We start from the raw sequence: 20621 nt of genomic DNA, 5'->3' as shown, positions 1-20621 counted from the left end.
ATCTCTGCTTTTTGATTTACAGAAAAGAAATAAAGCTTTACGTTTGGTTAAGTCTCGGATTCCCCTAACATTGAGTGAAAAACAGTTCAACTTAAATGACATAAAACAAACAACAAGAACGTGTAACCAAAATCTAGTGTTTAGTAAATAAAACTAAACTCCTAAATGGATTAAGGTAGAAAAAAGTGAGTGCAATACTTATCCAGACCTCCTCACTGTAGTAAGAACGAGTTTAACATTTCTCTAATCTAGGTTGGAACCCTAACAAGAAATAAGTTCCATGAGGATGAAAAACCTCACAGAATGTTATAGAGACACGGTAAAGAGTCACTTATATGTTGTCAACTGTAATTTTCTTCCCGTCGATGATGGCAGCTGAACCCTGAAACCCTGCACGTTTACCTTCCAGTCTAGCTTGGTTCACGAGTGGCCACAGTTTGTTTCGAGCCTCCCTTGCGCGTTGTGTTAAGTCCTCCGTTATCCTGATATTCTTTTGTTTGAGAATTTCGGAACGCTTTGCGTCGGCCCAGATGAGGTCACGGTGCGTGCGAGAGATGAACTGCACAATAATACGACGAGGCTGATTGGCTTTCTTCCCAAGCCTGTGGGCCACGTCGATTGATGACTGGAGAACATCTGCTAGAGATGGTGAAACAAAGCGCAATATTTCCATCACAGCCATCTTTACATTCTCACCTTCCACTTCAGGGATACCAGCAATCCTTAAGTTCCACCGTCTTTTGTATGCCTCCAATTCATCCAGCTTTTCCCACAGTTGTTTGTTTTCGGTCTTTAGCGATGTAACTTGATCCTTCATCACACTGGAGTTTGTAACGGCAAGATCGGCCTTGTCAGAGATCGCGTCCATTTTAGTTCCGAGTTCAGCGATGCGGTTTGAGTTACAGGAGACAGAGTTTTCAATCGCCGTTAATTTCTCTAAAAAATCGTCTTGTTTTTTCCCTAGTTTCTCAATTGCTTCCAAGAGAACAGCATTTGATGGCTCTGTAGTATGGCGTCGCATCTTCGATTGTGGGCTCTTTGTGGGAGTAACAGGTAACGTTGAGAGAGCAGATTTATCCTCCTGCACCGGTGGCGACGTGTAATCATGCACACGTTTTACTGCTAAAGCGTCTTCCATATGTTGCAATGAGGGAAATAAATATTATGACGAGACCGAATTGTTATAGGTCTAACCGATAGAAAGAGCAGTCACTTCTCAAATAGCAACTAACATAGGCCTACAGGTTAATTTCCAAAAAAGTGCGTATAGGAAACATCCATCATCTTCAAAAAAAAAAAAATCCCGTAGTAAGGGTTCTTAATTTCGTATTATTTAGTGCCGATTTTACTCACATGAGGACAGGTTAGGTCAAGAATTGCACATAAAAGCTTAAGAGCAACTAACAGCACGACTCACACAGGCGCCATCTTGGCCCTCTTGTAATGAAACTGCAGAAGCTACTAAGCCTACTAGCTTTATTACAGCAAAATCTATTGCTTCTCTGCAACTGTGGTGAGCAAAAAGCGATAATCTTTGTCTTCTTCTTGGTTCGTATACAGCGCGCAAGGTTATGCGCATGCTCAAAGTTAGTGATGTGACATTTGAACCGAGGCGTCGGAGCTTGTGTCGAGAAAAAATGGGCGTGCCAGATGAAGCCGCGATTCGAGGCTTGTGTTGTTAACGTGAAAATCACGTGACTGATGACAAACGAGGCCTCGGTTTGTGTGGATACGTCATCGGTTCGGTCTGAGTGTCGCTTCTGGATAAAAGGCGGTTCGAAACTCGCGCCACCTTGTGGGTGTTGTCAGTAGTAGTAAAAGCAGTTGTAGTAGTGTTAAAGAGTCAGAGAGTTAGAGAACTATCATTGTTATGGCTGTATATTATTACATTATCAGGTTAGAATAGTTATAGTATATTGTTATTATTAATTATAGTAGGCTTAGCTATATTATAGTCTTGTTATATTAATTAGATAAGATTATTTGGATTGCTCTGGATTCTTTTATTTGGATTGTCCTTTTGGATTTGTTTGCTTTTTGTGACTCTTCCTTTTTCCTGGAAATTGGAGCCAGCAAGAAAGAGGGAATCCTCCCCTGTCTGGGCTCAACAGAAGCATCAGTATCCTCATTTATACCAGCTGGCACTGGCATTTTTTAAATAAGTGTGTTACCCCAACACACTTGAAATAATTCTGTTTCTCAATAAAAATCGATTGTAATCCTTCCTTCCAGACTATTCTGTTGCAGTTTACTTTATTACACTCCCTCCAACATAAGCACTGCACTCAACACAGTGTCACTGTTGTTGTTCATACTGTCACTATCCAAACAATTAATGAATATTTAATTAACTGTGTGTGTGACTCTGCACAAGTAAATTCAGACAGAGAAAGATACATATTTTATATTATACACAGTAATGGACAAATGTCTGCTCATGTCTTTTTATTATTGCAAATGAAAGGTTACATACATCAACCGCGAGTACAAAATAAATAAATGCATATTTTTATTTATACAAATATTTTTCTAAAATATATATATTTTTCTAAAAAATATATTGTGTATAAAATTGGGGTGTCCATGTATAAAAAGCGAGCTCCTTGACAAAAAAGCCAATAGACATATTATACTGTTTATTACGGTTTTTCCAATCAGATGAAACCTAATTCATGATGATTACTGCCAGAGAATTTAATGACAGTGTAATTGAAGGTTAGAATGTCAAATCATTTAACATTTGATTCCATGTATAAAATGGTGTGATTTATAAATGTAACCTCTAAAATGATTCAGAATGTCACTTGTGTAAGCCAGTGACACTGGTTCAGAATGAATGAATTTGTCTGCTATTTCTTTGCACAGTAGCTAGGTGTCACTAGTGAGCAATGCTGAATGAAGCTTCGAGTAATGAACCTTTGGCTGAAGCAATGGGCTGCGAGGTATCAGTGGTTCAGGAAGCCTCATTTTGCCATCACTACTCAAAGTCTTCTTCTCCGTGTATAGTGTATCTCTGTGGCAGAATTACAGCGCCCCCTACTGGTCTGGCATATATACTACACCGTTTTCAGTCGTTTCGTGTGTACGCAGATATTTCTTGAGACGACGCCGTGTTTACGGAATTTTTTTTTAGAACGAGGAAAAAAAAAAATCGGATCGGGAACGCACTGGCTTCGTGTGGACGTGGCCTCAGTTGCTGAATGTCGCGCAACAACGTTGCTACAGCCCTGTCACGTCTTACAATTCTACGTTGTTACAATGTTGCGAGCACGTATACAGCGACGTTGCCATAGCAGAAATGCAACGTGCCAGAGACGTTGCCACAACGTAAATGTGTTTGCTGGGTTTATCGTCATCGGTCTTTTTCCGTTTACCTGTCTTTGTTGTATGAGCAGGTGCCACTCGAGAAATTGGCAGTTTTGGTTGTTTTTTCCCTCATTAGGCAAGGCAAGGCAAGTTTATTTATATAGCACATTTCATACACAATGGCAATTCAAAGTGCTTTACATAGAAGAAATTAAAATAAAAAAAGAAATAAGAATAATTAAAACAGTTTAGAAAAATAAAATGAAATACAGTACAGTACAGTCGGACGAACAGCGGCACAGTGCTCATTCAGTAAATGCATAGCTAAACAGAAGTGTTTTGAGTCTGGATTTGAATGTGACTACAGTAGGAGCACATCTGATCTCCTCTGGAAGCTGGTTCCAGCTGCGGCTGGCATAATAGCTAAAAGCAGACTCACCATGCTTAGAGTGAACCCTTGGTATTTCAAGCTGATATGATCCTAATGATCTGAGTGATCTGTTGGGTTTATATTCAGTGAGCATATCTGCAATGTATTGAGGTCCTAGGCCATTGAATGATTTATATACCAGTAATAATACTTTGAAATCAATCCTAAATCTAACTGGGACCCAGTGTAAAGACCTGAGGACTGGTGTGATATGTTCATATTTTCTGGTTCTGCTCAGAATCCTGGCGGCAGCGTTCTGTATGAGCTGCAACTGTCTTATGGTCTTTTTGGGAAGGCCAGTGAGGAGTCCATTACAATAATCCACCCTGCTTGTGATGAAAGCATGCACAAATTTCTCTAAGTCTTGTCTGGAAACAAAGCATCTAATTCTTGCAATATTTTTTAGATGATAGTATGCTGATTTAGTTATTGCTTTGACATGACTACTGAAACTAAGGTCTGACTCTAGTGTCACACCAAGATGAAAGCACAGCTGCGGCACACCGGCAATCTTGATTTTGAGCAATGGTACACAAGCTTGATTGACACTGCTAAGACACTCCTCCTGGCTCTGATTGGTTGTTTCTGACCGGGAGCGGTGTATTTCTGCAAATGGCAATAGGACCACTGGGAGGAGCCAGAGGAGCTTGATTTTTTCACAGATTATCTGTCTCATATTCTACTGTCAGGACATAATGACAGTTTTAACAAATATGTAAAAAATACATTTTTACAAAAGTTACCTACTGCAGCTAAATGTTTTTTTACAGAATTTGTATGTGGCCCTTTAAATGCAAATGAGCTGGTGCTCCAAACATCCTGTCAGAGAATGAAAGGTGTGAGGCAGGATCCTGTTGAATTCCAGTAGATATGGTTTTTGATCATCGTTTTTTGGGCATATTTTCATACACAGCATCCTTCTTTGTTTTCTGAAAGGAAAAATTTATTGAATCAGGAATGTTGCTGATTAAAAATATATATATATATATTAGCAGACCAACTTCTCTGTACAAAGCTTAATCTACTAATACTAACCATTTTGTTTTGTTTTGAAAAAACTACTACTACAGGTCAGATGCTAACATGGAACAGCAAGAGAAAATTACATCAATCATAACTTAAATCATCATACTGATTAAGTTCTGCAGCGGCATTGTCATGACAGCTTCTGCTCTGATAATGACTGTCTTTGCAACAGCAAAGTCACTTCATGCATCACGTCTACAACCTGCAACCAATGTCTGCTAAAGCTGCATCAGCTAATGATGAACCGCAGAGACGCTGCAGCTCGAGGACACATTTCAGCACAAGTGACAGGAACAAATGTATGCCCTATACTACTTTCTCAGAGATCAGCACGTCAAAAATAGAAATGGAAAAGTCTGACATTTAAAGATGTGTCACAATGCAACTACACAACTTTAGAAGTGATCTAGTTAAGTCAAATGATACACACTGCACACCCCCGGTGCAGACACAAACTGCAAGACGAGCAAGACTGATCATGGTTTAAGACTATCGGTTTTAATTTACTATTGAAGAGGATTACTGCAGTCTTAAGGGGATTAAATACAAAAACTTACACTGAGGTGCAAACAAATACATAGGCTTAGTGTAAACAGGTACTTAAGGTTCCTTTAATGTACACTATATAACTTATGTCACTTTAGCGGTTAATAAACAAAACTGAATGCCTTTTGAGTTATGCAGGTACTGGGCTACTCCGCAGCTGCTGGCGTCCTGATCATTCTAAAACAGTCCCATAAACACTCATTATAGACGTACCGTGTGATTCAGCATAAAACAAATGCACAGTTTGGAAAATAGATTCATCAATTTTAAACAAAAACGTGTTACATGGTGTACGTGTACCTTTGATCTGCTCCCTACTGAAGGTACTAATGATGACAGTCGAGTCGATAAACCAGCCACATTTGTTAACTGAACGTCATAAGGCCCTTTTACACGGAGCGAGATTAAGCGACGCAAAAGTATGCGATGACGCTCTTGAATTGAAACAATAGATCCATCTATTCACAACAAGCATGATCAATTGTGGAGCGACAAAGCAAGAGTGAGTTTTTTCAGACTGTCTATTTACACTAAGTGCAGATATACCCCCTTGTTGGCAGAGGCTTTTTTTTTTTTTTTTTTACCAGTGTGTCTATCCACTTTAGATTGCAGTTCGAAGTTATTACAAGCAATCTATTGATGGTTTAAAGTGGGTTTTGAGCAAAAACATAGTAATAATCTCATAAATTGTGATGTGTATTTTGATGCTAATTATAGCTCTAATGCACCTGTTACCCAACTGTGATTTTATGATTTATTTGGTCAAAATAATTTTCCTAAGGTAGTTTGTGTTTCTGGTATCAAACTTTATCTTAATTTACTGTTGTATGTCATGCAGTGGATGAGGTTAAAGTCAACTGGAGAAATGTAGGAGAAAATGCATTCTAGGTCAGCGCCACCTATCATGCAGGATTAAATTACGCAAAGATGAACAATTGTTTCGCGTTCAGTGTGAAAGCACTGTTTGACGGCGATTCACTTTACTGTATATCCTAGTGCTCACCCCTGTGAAGGCCCCCATCCCCTTCCATTACCTCTCTACAGATAAAGCGTTGTCGGGATAATTCCGGTTTGCGTGGCTATGCGGATATGAAAAAAATTCTGTATTATAAATTTTAAGGCCAGATAAGTAGTTTGTTGAGGGTTGATTTGTAGGGAAGGACTACACGCTTGCGCACATATTCAAACGCGCATACCTATAGACTGAACTCGTAATACACATGTGCACGCCATCAGCGTTCTCACGGGTTCACGTTCTTGAATTTTGCGCAGAAAGAACTTAAGAGTTTTCTGTTAAAGTTTTCATGTTAGTGGCCCCTAAGTTAATAACTAATGATCGTTGCGATGAAAGTGAATCAATCAAAACTAACTTTAGCTGGACAATAATGTTATTCTAGAGAATCTCTGAGAATCTCTGTTACTTTAAACTATCATCAATGTAAAGCCGCTTTGGAACAATCTGCATTGTTAAAAGTGCTATATAAATGAAGATGACTTGACTTGACTTGACTCACTGTGAAGAGGCCTTTTTGCTGTGCACAAAACTTCAATCAACAAGCTTCAATCAGACTAACTGACTGCAACAACTTCTTGCAACATAGTTATGAATTATCTTACCGGTTTTTGTTTTGTTGGTTTACACAATGCTGATTCAGTTCTGACTTCCTCCTGTCTCTGGACTGCATTAACAGTAATACACATGTTAAAAACGACCATTTATAATTCCATTAATAATATTTCCATCTCAAAAAAAGATAAACATTTGACCTGTTTTTCTACATTTCTTGCAGATGCAGCACATCACGACTATAACAACAATCATCAGAGATCCAGCAGAGATCAACACTATGTACAATAAAGGTAGGCCTTGATCTGTTATGGACAAAATTGAGCCATTAGTGTGAGTGAATCTGTCCGTCCGACCTACAACAAACACTACCAAACATTAACACTCTATAACATGCTAGATCAGCTTAATTAATCAATGTTAATATCACCACCAGCATACTTGCACATGTGTGACAGAGTGTGTTGATGTCCAGAAGTTTGGTCTGGTTGCTGTCGGGATGGTTCAGCACACAGCTGTAGGTGTTTTTATCCTGATATTCCACCTCCAGAGGTAGAGAGAGACTGATGCTGAGATCAGACGCACTGATGCTGGACAATACACTGATTCCTTTATACCAGGAGAGAGTCACATCACTCACATTCAACACTGAACACACCAATGAACATGATGATGATGATGATGATGAACAATCTCTGGTAATGTCAAGAATGGGGCGAGGAGCTGGAAAACATGAGAGAATGAGCAAAAATAATGACAAATCTAAACATCAAGTCTTATTTTTAGTGTAGTGTGGTAACAGTCAGTGAGTGCTTCCATCATCTCAAAATATAAAATGATCAAACATTTTAGTATGTAAAAAAATAATAATATATATTTCCATTTGGCCACCAGAAAAGCAAAAGTCTGGTTTAAAGTTAGGTACTGAATGGGGCCGACTTAAAATACTTGTTTCAATTGCATGTTAACATTATTTTAGTGAAAATGAACTACTAACTTTTCTGTGTGAAGTTATATCCAAAACTTACTTTTCATGTCAATGCAATGACAAAAAACTGTAAAACGACTGTAAAAATGCTCATTTAACAAGAGGATTTAATGTAAGTGGTTTTGAGTTTTCTTTTATATCTTCCAATCATAATAATTCCAACAATAACAAACATTCCAGCCATTTCAAAGTAAAATAACTTGCTGTAGAAGTGTTTTTCAGAGAAACGAGTATGTGAACTTAGCATGTTTCCTCAATGCAAACATATTATGGTATTTTTATGCTTTAGTAGAGTGAAAAAGTTACATAAAGCTCCTTTAAATGATGAAATATAATGATCTCTACTCACCGTGGACAGAAACATTGAACGCTTTTGATGTCAGTTTCAGTCCATTCAACTCTAGATCATAAACTCCGGTATGTTCAGTTCTGATGTTTGTGATGGTCAGAGATCCAGTTTGATCGTCCAGCTTCAGTCTGTGTCTGAATCTCCCATCAAGAACATCATCATATGTGGAGAAGATTCGCTTGTCTTTGTTGATTTTAGCTATGAGAGTGTTTTCTTTTCCAAATGTCCACAGTATGTCGTCGTCTTCGTGTATTTCAGTAACATCAGTCTTTAGAGTAACATAATCTCCCTCCATCACTGACACTGACTCACCAAACACACCTGGAGAACATGAAGAGGATCAGATTAAGGCTTCTGATGGTTATCAAAGCTTAAAGGAAGCAATAGTTTGGCAAATCACAATTTTAAAATGTCCTGGGAAAAAGAGGCCTGACTGCAAAGCAGATCACACAATATTATCTCAGTTTGAGATAACAGCAAGAGAAAACATAGTAGATTGTTCTGCCATTCTGAAATATTAAGCCATAATAATGCTTTTATAACTTACCAGTCAGACGGCACCAGCACAAAAAGAACAAAACAAACATGTGAAACATTTCCTTCACCTGCTCTGTGTCTGACCTCAAACGATTGCTGAAAACACTCAAGCTGGTGTGAATCATCCCACGACAGAGTGTAACCCTCCTTGTTCACACAACCTGAACGCATGTTATATAGCCTATAGTTACATAAAAATGTTTTTTCTGGCTCTTATTAAGAATTGAACTATATTTTAAAAGTGGAACCATTTTTCTTTTTGTCATTTAACATTGATTATGTAGTTGTTTGATATATCACATATTAAATACCTAAAAGCAGAAGAACGTGTGTGAATCTTATTGAATTGCATGGGTAAAAACAGCTTCAAATGCGTTTATGATAAAACTTAATTATCTCTATATAAATTATTGTGTATATGGAAAAACAAAACAGAAATGTTAAAACGTCAGCATTCTCTCATTGCCAGGTTTACTGAGGTGTGACTCTTGCAGCTCATCTGAGTCAAACTGAAACCTGCTGCGGTTTGATTTTACAGAATCCTGATTTGATCTTTTGTGTTGAACAAACTGTGTTTAGTTTGCAGGTGAAAAGCTTCTTCCTGTCCTTCTGAACCTCACAGTCTGACTTCCTCTCTAGACAAAACTGCTCTACACTGTAAACTATTTCCAGGATTTCACAAGATATAACTGTAATATTTCACAGTTAATTACATTATTACCACTTCACAGGCTTTAACTGTGATATTTCACAATATAATACCGTATTTAGACTTTTACTGTGAAAATAATGCAGGCGCGGGGCTTTTACAAGAAACTACTGTGAATTCCGTCTTTTTCCGAATTTAGTGCATGTATGTGAAGGGCTTTTGTTCTGCAGCTTAAAGTCCCACTCCGATCATATTTTGAGCTATTTTTAAACATTCTCAGTGGTCTTTAAATGATGATTATGCCGTTTTTAGCCAAAATCACAAAACCTGTGCCGTTTTCTGGGACTTCTCTTCAGCAGAGCGGCAGTAGCTCATTAGCAATTCGCCTCTGCGTTGTGGGCGGAGCCGTTGGCTGAAGCGAGATACATAGGCAGCAACAGCCTCTTTCTGTCTTTCTTTCTGTCAACACAGAAAACATTTCATCACTGGATAGTTTTTTTCGTTTAATTAAAGTGTTGTTTTATGTCAGCTGAATGTCCGGAACGCTTTTCAGAGAAGATAAGGCAACTTATTTAGCACAATTCACACCCAGCGGCAATTCAGAAAAAGAAAAAAAAATCTCCGAATGCTCCACATGAAACTTTGGTCTTCCGACCTTTTACCGCCGTGTCGATTTATTTTGATTAATATGTGCGAGGGAGAGAGAGCAAGACAGCGCTTAGTTTGGAGACGGTGAGGTCTTGTTTACATTTTCGCCTGGCTCCGAAGACAGAGAGTGCGCGCGCGCGCGTCCGGGTCTCTCTCTCTGCTCGTTCTTTCAGTTATAAACATGTCCTGTCACAAGCGCAGCAGTTCATCTACATTACTCACCGATCAAATAAGACTTTGGCGGGACAAAAATTCACTTTGGCGGGCGCTAAAACAAGTTCAATGCAGGAAAATTCATGCGTGAATTTAACTGAGTAGTACATGACCATGCACTCGCACAAATGCGACCACATAAAATTTTAACTCGCACAGTCTCAAAAAATGGTCGCAGTCTGGAACCCTGGAACGTAATCCATTCATCTCTCACAGCAACATGTTTTGGTAAAGCATTAAAGCTAATACCAATATCTCTCCTCTTAGCATTGCAACCCGCTACCGCACATAGGTATTGATCCGCCATCGTCTTCTCTACTCCTCAGAACCTGAGCGGGCGGGGCGGAGGGGAGTATGAGCTTGTGGCCCCGCCCAGTGGAGTTACTACGTCACAACTCCAGTCTATTTTAGCCGGCATTTTAGCGTCTGCTACTGATTCACAGCCATTTGAATGCAGAAATACTCAGAAATACAACTTTGAGCTTATTTTTCTCAAGATATGTCCACTAGCATAAGAAAAATGCCACAAGAACATGTTAACACCTAGAAAAACATGATTTTCATCAGAGTGGGTCTTTAAACCTCTTATTATAAAGGTTTCCAAAGGTGGTTTTCACAGTGATTCAACACGTTATTCCATAATAATATTTATGTACACTGTTGGAAAGGCCGAGTCATGTGCGCATGCGCTACTTACTGTCAGTCATCATCAGCAGAGAGCGGGAATGTATGAGCGGGACTGTACAAGCAAGACTGTGTGTGTGCAAAGTGCGTCAATAAATATTATGTAAGTTGACTGTTCACCTAGTTTGGTGATCAATACTTGTTAAGGAGCTGTAAAGCCTTGATGTCATACTTTCATAAAGTGATGCATGTTTAAGAGAGATGAATCCGTTAATCGCGTGAGGTTGAGGGCTCGTGAATGTGCCGTTTATGTTCGATATTACTTGCAATTTATAATATTTATATTGCACCCAGTGTTTGATTTGTACATATGTATGTGTGATCGTTAGATTAGTATTTGAAACTCTTGTTATTAAAACCTCAGATTTGGTTTCGGTTTTGAATGTCATGCCATTTCTGACCACCGGGTGGCGGTGTTGCATATTTTCGTTGCTTGTATATTGATTTCTTTATTTAATATAGAATCGAACCTGATAATTCTTTATTTGAGAAATGTAGATTTGGAAGTAATGTTTGTATAATAATACTAGAGACATTTGTTAATATATATCTTTATTTATTTCCCTTTGTAGACCACAAACACATACATCTAAATACTTTAAGCAACCTGTGTACTGCTGTTTTGTGCATAGCCAAAACTGTCAACAATAAACCTCCTTTGCATGGAACTGATCGAATCCAGTGTGTTCTGATCGACACCCCATGAGGAAAGCTAGAAATAATAAATCATCACCTATTACAGTCCAATCCTTCTATCGAATATACACAATATTTACAAACTAAACAGGGTAACTAAGTTTTTTGTATAACAGGAAAAGTTTTTTGTTTGTTTGTTTGTTTGTTTGTTTGTTTGTTTTGCAAAACATCACATCAGCGATCTACAATTGACCCTTCGCTAAGCCCCGCCCTCCTTAGTTACTGTTGCTGCTACGCCTGACAAGCTTTCGTGCCTGGCATGTTTATTACAGTATGCACCGGTGTCAGATATTCCCAATGAGATGATTAGTATTTTTTGGCAAACAGGTAAAATATCTGAGAGAGCAAGACAAAAGGGACTGCAGTATGCATTCGAGGGATATATCCACGACATAATATGCAACCGATTAAAGAATAATTTCATCAAAATTAAAGTTAAAGCCTATAGGTCCCAGCGCAAGCAGCAGCCGCCTTCATACGCTGACCATTCAAATGGGAAACACAAATTGAGGAACAGCTATGTTCATGCACAGCAGGGTGAGTGAAATTTGAAAATAATCTAATATTTATAACAGCTTATCCATAAATCTTGTGGAATAAACACAAGACATTAGCCTGACCACTTTGCAATAAAAACATTCTCCCGCTTATATTTTTAACGCGCCAGGCAGAGCCGCCTTAACCCAATGTTAGGCCCCGGGGCTGAGAGGTTTTGTAGGCCCCCCATCCCCTCGATTTATAGAGTCTCATTTTTTAAAAAGTGTAAAAGCCTATCTAGGTAATCTACATCACAAAATGCATTAGTTTCTTTCGAGACCTACAACAGTGAGTTTTTTTTATATTGTTTTTAATTTTAATATTGTTATTAACATATCACTGAGCACTGCTGCAGTTCATTTTACAGTTTCCCCTGCATTATGTTGACTATTAGGGACAAGACAATTTATTATTTGTCAAATTCGGATGACGATTTAGTAATTTATGACAGTATGAGTGAGTTTAATTTGTAGATTGATCGATCGTTAATCTAGTAAATGATTTAATCCCTGAACACTGCTGTGTGGTAATATAAAAACACTCTCCCAACAGCATACTGTTTCTTTTGAGCCTAATTCCTAGTCAAATTAAAATTATATAGTTGTATAATATCACTTGTGATGGTGTTTTGTATAGATGTGGCCAGACGAGCAGTCTAACGCCTCATTCGCGCCGCGGGACCTCTAGACGCGCGTAAACGCGTCTTTGCATTGACATTGAAATCACTCGCGCCAGACGCTCTATTCGCGTTTGGTGTGAACGCACCATAACAATAACATTAGAGCGACAGCACTACCCGTCCACAAGCGACTAGCGACATACAGCGACAAAATCTGACAAGTTAAAACAATATGACCTTTTCAGCTCATCATGAACCCGAACATGGGAGGCCCCTGAACTTGGGACGTATGCCGTGCATTAATGCGGCATTGGCGCCAGGCTACTGTTTACACGTTCAACTTTGCATACCAACCTTTTCCCTGGAGATCTCCGGCAAGCCCCCTGATGTTCCCTCCTTAGAACACCGGGACGGAGTTCATGTTTAACTATGGCGGAGCACACGGTAGAACAAGGAAAAGAAGAAGAGAAGAAGGTAAAAATAAGTTATATCTTTGTTGTATGCAACATAATGTTATACGCTTATACAAAACGTCTCTAAGTATTTTGTAAGTTAATATTCAACCATACTATTGATCTGTCATTGACACCAATATATGAGAACCGAACTGAGCTGGATAATGACATTACGGTTTTCTCCAGAATTGCTATATAGATTAATTAACGTTAATGAATTAATAACTTTTTACAACAGAAATTAATCAACACTGAATTTAGGCTACTTCAGCTGGATTATGACACTATTTTGTTCAAGATCTGCCGAGACTTTGTTGCATTATTTTCCTAGTATCCCTGTAAAGCTGTTTTGAAACAATCTGTATTGTAAAAAGCGCTATATAACAAATGTGACTAAGTGAGAATTGTGACGAAGGCACTTGATGATCTTATTATATTGTTTGTTTTTTTTGCGTGTAAAATATTGTTATTTTGCAGTTGGATTGTATCACTTTGTTAGGTTACATATTTATGGTTTGTGATTTAATTTGTTGTTGGCATTATATTTTACAGAATTTGTTAAATTTTCTGACCATGAGAATTTCATTAATTGTATTTTATTTCACCTACAGAACCACATAACAATTCAGAGAGGTTTAGCGCTAACACCTTTGGAGCAATGCACAACATCCTGCAGAAATTTTCACTGCCCTTTTTGTGATAGCAGTATTTTTAAACCGACAAGACGGGACAAATAATCACATTAAAATCCACTTTAAAAAGGCTGTTGTTCACAGTAGCACCTCAGTGCAGTACACGAGATCCAGGGGCGGAGTTGGATCCAGATATAAGGGGTGGGTTTAGGGATTAAGGGGTGGAGATGGGTGGGTTTAGGGATCAGGATCCAACTCCTCCCCCTCCCCCTGGATTTTGTGTTCTGCAGTGAGGACCATCTTGTTGTTCATGGAGGTATGAACATTTGGAGTTATTTTTTAGTATACAGTGGCAATAGATATTATTTTACATTTATGCATTTGGCAGACGCTTTTATCCAAAGCGACATACATTGTGACTTAATGTCTTTGATTTTGTTTTATATAATTTATTTATTATTTAGTTCAATTTTGTATTTTTATTTAATTACTATTATTTATTTGGAGCAGGTACAGCTAGTGTGTGATTCGTTTGATATTAAAAAAATATATATATATATATTTGTTTTTTTTTCAGTTCATCATATAATTGTGTATGGTCTATGAAAATAATTGTTGGTTGAGATATAAAAATTATTTTCAATTAAATCAAATGTTCAAACGCTCAAGCTTTGTTTCCATTGCATTATTATTTTTATTTTTTTAAGCTTTGTTTAATTATATTGTTAATAATTTGACTCAACAAAACAAATGGATAAAGTATAATTTTAACATTTGTTAATAGTAGTATATTGTCTTTAGTTAAAAGGACAAAACATAATTCTTATCTTTTATACTATTTTCTAGAATGATCATTTTTATCAAGCTCATATATTTAAGTTCAATAATTTCACTTAAATGGCAATGCAAATTACCTATTAATTGTCATTTAAGTGAAATTACTTAACTTAAATATACAATCTTTATAAAAATTATCATTCTATAAGAAAATTTGAGATGGCACTTAGAGGCTTTTGCATCTGAACTCTTTATATATAAAGATATATCTTAAATATATCTTTTCAATTAAATCGTTTTTTTAAAAAAAATCTTTAAAATACCTTTGTTTTAAACTTTGAAACGTTCCAAAACACGGAAGTAGCGCAATGCCTTGCTACGTCCACTTCCGGCATCAGACTGTGGCTGCGTTCCAGTCCAAAATTGTCATGCCCTTCACTTGCTATCTTCCCTCCGTCTTGTTCACTCGGATGTACGTCATTGCGAGTGCTCACTTCTGGCGGAAACTGATCACTTGGAATCAGCTATGTAGTTGATTTATTATTTACATTTGTTTTCCCTTTAAGAATTTGTTTAATGCAGCATCCAAATATATATATGGTGTTTGGGTTGTTTTCAATTGAAAAAATTGAATTAATATATCAGAGTTGTTTGTTGTGGTGGTGATTAGACGAGATATGTGGTGACGTCACAATCGTACTGCATTGTGGGATATATAGGTGCCTGAAGTGTACATATGAAGTAGACTCGCTCCCTCGGTCCAAATCGAGGGAACGAGGGTCTGTCCATCTAAACTTCCCTCGTCCACTTCACGAAGTGGAACGCACTTCAAAATGGCGGCGGGGATTCCCCCGATGACGTAGGGTTCTGCAGTCTCTCGTTTAGTTTCACTTTAGTCACCAAATGCGGGAGAGCGAGACGGTGTAATTAACAGATTCTGCGTTGTTTTTTCGGACGAAAAGTGGTGAAAATGAAGTTTCTGTTTATTTTGCTCTCAGTGGGTTCATTTTTACTCGATCATGGTAAGACATTATTTGTTACAGTCTCTCTTCCGGTATATCAAAGCGAACAAAAAAGCTCGATGGTGTTTTAAGCCCCCGCTAACCCTACCCACCCCCTCGCTGCCTGGAAGGCGCCGTTGGGGGCTTAAAACACCAAACACCAACAAAAAACGTGAGCAGTTTCACTTTGTACAAGTTCTGTTTGCTTTGTTGTTGTTGACGGTAATTTATTTTATTACATTTCTTTCCTTTATTCTTGCATTGTGTGTTGAGCTCGTGCATGGTAAAGCATTTATTGGATACAATCTTTCTTTAGGTCGACATAAAAACGAACAACACATGTGACGCAGTTTCAAATGTGCTTGCGCTTATAGTATGTGAACACATATAGTTATAGTTTTCGACACATGTTGTGCAGTAACACAAACAGTAGTATAGTAGTATATTCCTGCAACCAAGAGGGTGAGAGAAACAAGTAGCATCAAGCTAATGTTGCATGATACAATATACAATATAATACTTAAAGCTCACTTTAAACCACCATCGAGTATTTGTATCATATTCCGGTCGCGGTTTAAAATGGTTTTAAGTCAAAAAAAGATGTTGAAATATGTTATATTTAGCATTTTATATACAGCTAATGGCTACACCCTACTTAGCAATACTGTAAACATTCTTTAATATGAAAATACCCAAAATCGCACACAAACCACATATACTCGAAATCGTGCATTTATTAGCTTATTGTTTCAGGTGAAGACATGTGTCTTTAGCTTTGTTATCATGGAGGTCAGAATGCACACAGAACATAAGGAAGTGTACACCGGAACGCGTCATGCAGAAGGACAGATGATTGACAGCTGTACAGCGAATGAGAGAGCGCTGATATCAAAACTGACGCAATCAGGAAGAGGAGAGAGAACGTTTGAATTCTTCAGATTGCATTATTCAGTGTAAAATGAATAGAAATGTTATATAAAACATGTTTTCAGTCAGGTTCCAAAAGTCACACGTCATGCAAATTTGAATCTGGGTAAAAAAAAAAAAAAAGAGCACATATACGTTTTATATTAATTAGTTTAAAAAAAACCTCTAAATTCTGTCATCACTTACCCTTCACTAGTTCCAAACCATTTAAAAGTTTAGTTTATCTTCGAAAGAAAAACAGATATTTAATGAAACCTGAGAGATTTATCCGATAAATTATTCACCTAAACTGAGAGGTCCTCGCTGCAACCTGTAGCACGATGACGTAACTGGATCAGATCCAACTACTGGACGCTTTTACACGCATGCGCGGTGGTGTGTTTTGGTGACGTCATATATGCATGCGCACTAGTAGATTGTGATTGGTGTTGTCAAATGGAGTGCATTCTCCAGTGACTACAAGGAGATATATCGAGTGCCATATAAACTGACTAGTTGCCTTTGTTGTGGGGACTTATTTAAAGACTTCCCGCCAGGCTATATTGGAGATGGAAAGGAATAATTTGTGCATTTTACTCGACCAAAGACTTTGAAGGTTACTGCTCAGCAGACTGCTTCATCTGTGACGGCAATCAATCACTATAGCCCCAAGGACAACTATTTATAAAGTTAAATATAAATGGTCACTTGAGTGACAACTGCTTGATCTGACTGCTGTGATCAGTTTGTATATTAAACTTAAAATCTTATATATATATATATATATATATATATATATATATTAGGGCTGGGACAACGCGTCGAAGTCATCGATGACGTCGACGCAAAAAATACGTCGACGCAAAATATGCGCGTCGATTCGTCGACCTGTTTTCATTTCTCTAAAAAACGTGTGCAAATTACTTCACAGTGTGTACCTTATGTGCGCTGATACGCGATGGCCATCATTCTATCCAACAGTATATAACCAATCCAGGGGTTTTCCTGCATTGAATTTTTTTTGGGCGGCCGCCAAAGCCTTATTTGATCGACAGGGCGCATATAAGTACGAGAGAGAGCCCCGGCCGCGCGCGCGCGCACTCACCGTCTTCAAACAACACGAGCGCTGTCTTGCTCTCTCTCTCTCTCTCTCTCCCTCGTGCATATTAATCAAAATCATTAGACACGATAGAAAAAGGGTGGAAGACCAAAGTTTCACGTGGAGCATTCGGAGATTTTTTTCTCTTGAATTACCGCGGAGTGTGAATTGTGGTAAAAAAAATAAACTGCCGGGATAATCACACAACGCTTGCCGTAGGCTACACGTCCACTAATGACACGTCCGATTCGCGAACCAATGACTCATTTGAACCGATTCACTTTAATGAATGGTTAAAACAACTGATCTGTCCAACACTGAACTCACGAGACGTCTGAATCGGTGTAGGCCTATAACAAATCGGTAACACTTTACAATAATGTTCCATTTATTAAATTCTAGTTAAGTACTTTTTTTTATTAGTTTTTTTTTAAGAAAAAGGTGAGTGGCAGAGTGTATTACTATACGTTGTTGTTATTTTTATGTGAATGAAGAATTAAAATATGCACTTTTTTCAGTAAGCTAGGACTATGTGTTTTCAACATAAATGTTCAATTCTGTTGGTTCAGGAAGGACGCCATGACAGGCTGCTGGCTCCCACTGTTAATTTTTATTTATTTTTTGTTGTAAAAGCACTCTCTGTATTAGCTTAAACCCCCCAAGTTTACATTGGTTACTGTATTCTTTCAATTGCTCTAAACAAGTATTTTGGGTGACCTTTTTATTTTTTTATTGAATGCTAGACATCAAGTTGTTGTTATTTTCATCTGAAAGAATAACTTTTTTTCAGTAAGCTAGGCCCTATGTGTTCAGTAAGCTTGTTTCAGTAAGCTAAGCTAAAGGTTTTATTGAATGCTACCTCTGACTAAGAATGCATTACTATGCACTTGTATAGTCTTTTATTTTGGAATTTTAAGAGCAATAAACATATATTGCAATGTTAAGGAATTCATGTTTTTTTTCATTCAGATATGTAAATTAACATGTATAAATTGCTATTAGTCAATTAATGGGGATTGGGGAGATAATCGATAATCGAATCGAATCGAAATCGAATCGGACTGGAAAAATGAATCGTTAGATTAATCGATGCATCGAAAAAATAATCGCTAGATTAATCGTTTAAAAAATAATCGTTTATCCCAGCCCTAATATATATATATATATATATATATATATATACGTACGTACATGTCTTGCAGACACTGAACAGCAACTTAAGAGGAACCATATGTACCGATCACTGTGGAAAAATGAGACATTAAAGAAGGAACTCTTACCAGACAAAATATCATCAAGCACTTTTTTTTATTTTTGACATCTGACAAGAATTATTTTCTTGATACTGTTTTTATATTTGCACTTTCCCTTTAAGTTGTTTACAGATCTTATTGTATTGTACCTTTAGGATTAACATTACAGAGACAATTACTTGACTCATTTTTGCTTCCACTCAACAGCAAATATGACCTGAATAAAATAAAATGGCTTAATTTTAAAATGTTCTATATACACACATTCAAAAAAAAAAAAAAATAATACTGTGGTGACGACATGCTATTAATCCATCAAATTTAGGTTTAAAATTATGTGATTTAAAATGTTGTAAAATTAACTATTTTGCATGTATATAGAGAGAAACTAGGATAACTTAAGCATCACATTTATGTAAATACTTATTCATCAATAATTACTTATTACTATATATCAGTACTACTACTACAAAGGTTAGAACATCATTTCAATACAGTATTGAGCATACATGTCACTTAAGACCAGCACATGTGCATTATAACCCAGAGATCGGTACTGCGCATGCGTCTGTGACGTCGCCAAAACACACCACCATCCAGTACGTATGGGATCTGATCCAGCTACGTCACTGGCTACAGGCTGCAGCGAGGGGTGTCTCAAAACTGTTCATGTTTCAAAAAGTTAATCGCAAAAAATATAACCTAATCCATATGAATCGTGTTGTTTCCTCCATGTCCTCTAAAAAGACACGATCGCGTTATATAATTTAACAGTTTAAATGTATCTAATCACATTCAAGTAACATATGCAGAGATGACGTACGCACAACATATCCGATAAACTGAAGCTCTGAGGTGCGAGGCGATCTCATTATCATAAGAACCAATCAGAGCCGTTCAACGTTCAAATATAAAAAATGTATTATCTTTAAATATATTGAAAGTATATTAGCATCATGCGTTTACCTATTTGCACAATACAACTTTTAACACACTTTAAAATAATTGTACTTTAGTTTTTCTAAAAATATATTTTCTAAAAATATACTTGAAGTGAAAATTCAGTTTATTTATTTTTTAAGTGTAGCCTATTTATTTGCACTTAATTAAAAATATGTTTTGGTATATTTTAACTGTGTACTGGAAATGATAATTGTAACAATACATTGAAAGTATACTTTCAAAATACATTATAGTATACAATAGTATTTTGTACAAAGTATTATTTGTCTATTAATGTGCATTTGTTATTGAAGACAAAGTGTGCAATTTGTAGGATCGGCGCTGATCTCAGGAGACATGAAGTGAAACTAACATTGCATTCGGACGTGCCTTGATTCCTTCCAACCGAAGGCAAGCTTTTATCAGTTTTCGGACGCAGCCATAGAGTTGTCCAATAGTTAGGTTTAGGGTTATGGTTGCTATTCTAGCCCCATCCATTAGGTCCAAATTACATTCACTTCTTTTCGCTGGACATCTAGCGAGGATAAGCTGGATAAGCTCCACCAAATGACAGTTCTGCGGTAACAGAACAACTGAATAAAAGAGTAAAAAAAATTATTTCAAATTTGTCTCACAATTCTGACTTTTTTTCTTGCAATTCCAAGTTTATATCTGACAAATCTGAGAGAAAAAAACAATCTGAATTGCGATATTATTCTGTCTTTTTCCTGCAATTCTTTCCTCAGAATTGTGATATAAAC

General features: G+C 37.2%; 2 protein-coding genes across 3 annotated transcripts in view; one reads left to right on the top strand and one right to left on the bottom strand.

Annotated features, from left to right (window-relative positions):
- The window catches only part of LOC309476142 (CD48 antigen-like), a 37905-nt gene extending 28714 nt beyond the window's left edge, over positions 1-9191 (bottom strand). The window contains exons 1-6 of one of the 2 annotated variants that reach the window (XM_082139362.1): positions 8760-9147; positions 8213-8533; positions 7317-7598; positions 7076-7180; positions 6926-6987; positions 3077-4665 (exon numbers count right to left, since the gene is read on the bottom strand). In XM_082139362.1, the coding sequence (XP_081995488.1) occupies positions 4618-4665; positions 6926-6987; positions 7076-7180; positions 7317-7598; positions 8213-8533; positions 8760-8874 (933 nt within the window). In that variant the 5' untranslated portion in view covers positions 8875-9147 and the 3' untranslated portion in view covers positions 3077-4617. Of the gene's footprint in view, positions 1-3076; positions 4666-6925; positions 6988-7075; positions 7181-7316; positions 7599-8212; positions 8534-8759 lie in introns of those variants that run through there. The other variant, XM_082139361.1, reaches the window with a different exon arrangement.
- Positions 1-20621, top strand: part of LOC309476004 (uncharacterized protein) — a 51557-nt gene that overhangs the window by 15744 nt on the left and 15192 nt on the right. The gene's annotated exons all lie outside the window — the stretch shown is intronic.

Source organism: Leuciscus leuciscus, assembly GCF_965113295.1.
Source record: "Leuciscus leuciscus genome assembly, chromosome: 15".
Lineage (NCBI taxonomy): Eukaryota > Metazoa > Chordata > Actinopteri > Cypriniformes > Leuciscidae > Leuciscus > Leuciscus leuciscus.
The sequence above is the reverse complement of the archived record's forward strand: the minus strand, read 5'-3'. Positions and strand labels throughout refer to the sequence as shown.